This window comes from Contarinia nasturtii, unplaced genomic scaffold (genome assembly GCF_009176525.2).
Source record: "Contarinia nasturtii isolate CC-2019 unplaced genomic scaffold, AAFC_CNas_1.1 Cnas_scaffold_3159, whole genome shotgun sequence".
Taxonomy (NCBI): domain Eukaryota; kingdom Metazoa; phylum Arthropoda; class Insecta; order Diptera; family Cecidomyiidae; genus Contarinia; species Contarinia nasturtii.
In genome coordinates this window covers 10,500-11,849 of record NW_022200471.1, presented here as the reverse complement: position 1 = coordinate 11,849, position 1,350 = coordinate 10,500, and the positions used below count along the sequence as shown (strand labels likewise).

At 33.0% G+C, this 1,350-nt stretch overlaps 2 protein-coding genes across 2 annotated transcripts in view; both read left to right on the top strand.

Moving 5' to 3' along the window:
• The first annotated feature begins 6 nt into the window (after positions 1–6).
• Positions 7–1,350, top strand: part of LOC116349811 — an 11,837-nt gene continuing 10,493 nt past the window's right edge. Inside the window, exon 1 of the mRNA XM_031781412.1 lies at positions 7–538. The gene's annotated coding sequence lies outside the window, so the exon portion shown is untranslated. The remainder of the gene's footprint in view (positions 539–1,350) is intronic.
• The window catches only part of LOC116349810, a 2,512-nt gene continuing 1,693 nt past the window's right edge, over positions 532–1,350 (top strand). The window contains exon 1 of the mRNA XM_031781410.1: positions 532–1,315. Within this exon, the coding sequence (XP_031637270.1) occupies positions 947–1,315 (369 nt within the window). The 5' untranslated portion in view covers positions 532–946. The remainder of the gene's footprint in view (positions 1,316–1,350) is intronic.

Sequence of the window (1,350 nt, the reverse complement as noted above, 5' to 3'; positions counted from 1 at the left end):
CAAACATTGAGACCGTCAGCAACTGAGACCATCGTTGAGACCGTCAATCGCTGAGACCATCACGCATTGAGACCATCATTTATTGAGACCATCATCTATTGAGACCATCATTTGTTGAGACCGTTATCCATCGAAATCTTCCATTCCACCATTTCTGGATTTCCTTATCAGTGGATTAATTATCATTATCAGTGGAGTTCTTATCAGTGGATTAATTATCATTATCAGTGGAGTTCTTATCAGTGGATTAATTAAAAATCATTGATGAAGCGAATAAGCTACAAAATAATAAGATCGATTTGACACCACGACCCTGTGAAAATAAAAATTATTATCAAGAGTGATAAATAAGAAATTCAAAAAAAAAAAGGTGAAGAAAAGAAAAGAAAAAAATAATAAATAAATATAAGCTAACAAAATCAATATATTATTCAAAAAAAAAGAAGAGAAAGATAGTGTCTGTGAAAAAATTGTGTATTAAGAATCAGTTGGGATTATTTCTTCGTTCCTGTAGAAGACAACTATAGAATTCTTCAAAGTGAGTACAATCATCCTTTTTCTCTAAACCCCGAATAAAAAATCCTTTAGTGGCGCTTTATCCCTCCAAATTTCAGTGAATTAAAATCTTTTAATAAAACAGTAAATCATCATTTTGTTTGGAGGCTTCATAATAAAAGTGTTAAAAACCGCGTTTGATATTTTCCCCATAAACTTTTATCATAAACCGCTTACCTTTCTGATACACCAACTTAAATATATATTGACCAACAATTTCTCTTTCAATTACGAAACAATAAGCATTATAGAAATTCTAATTTATTGTCTAAAATTCTCAGCGTAGAATCAAAAACCCTCAGCGAATTATACTTATGTTTCCTTTACCCCTTTTCACAAATACTCTCTAATCAAGCGTTCCGTACACTTGCAATTATTCTATCCAAATTAAATGAACGAAGCTAAATTCGAAATTAGTCAACTTCCAACATATAACCTAAGGAAACTTAGAAATAAATTACAAGCAAGTTTAGACAAAGTAACGGGTAAAATTCGTATTACTCGTCTTCAAAGCACATACTCTTTTACCAAAAACACAGTTTATATTAACCACCTTAGAGAACACATCTGGTATATAAATCAAATTTTAGAAGAACGTTTAAACCCCATTCTCCGAAGCCCTTTAGCCGTGAACAGACAATTTTTAAACCGTTCCCTAAGCCAACGTCTTATCACAAATCCTAATCCACAAAAATCTATCAACATGACACTCGTCGGACACTCTGATGACGAAACAACCAATAAAACTCAAGCCCAAGCTCAAGCCCAAGCTCAAGCCCAAGCTCAAGCCCAAGC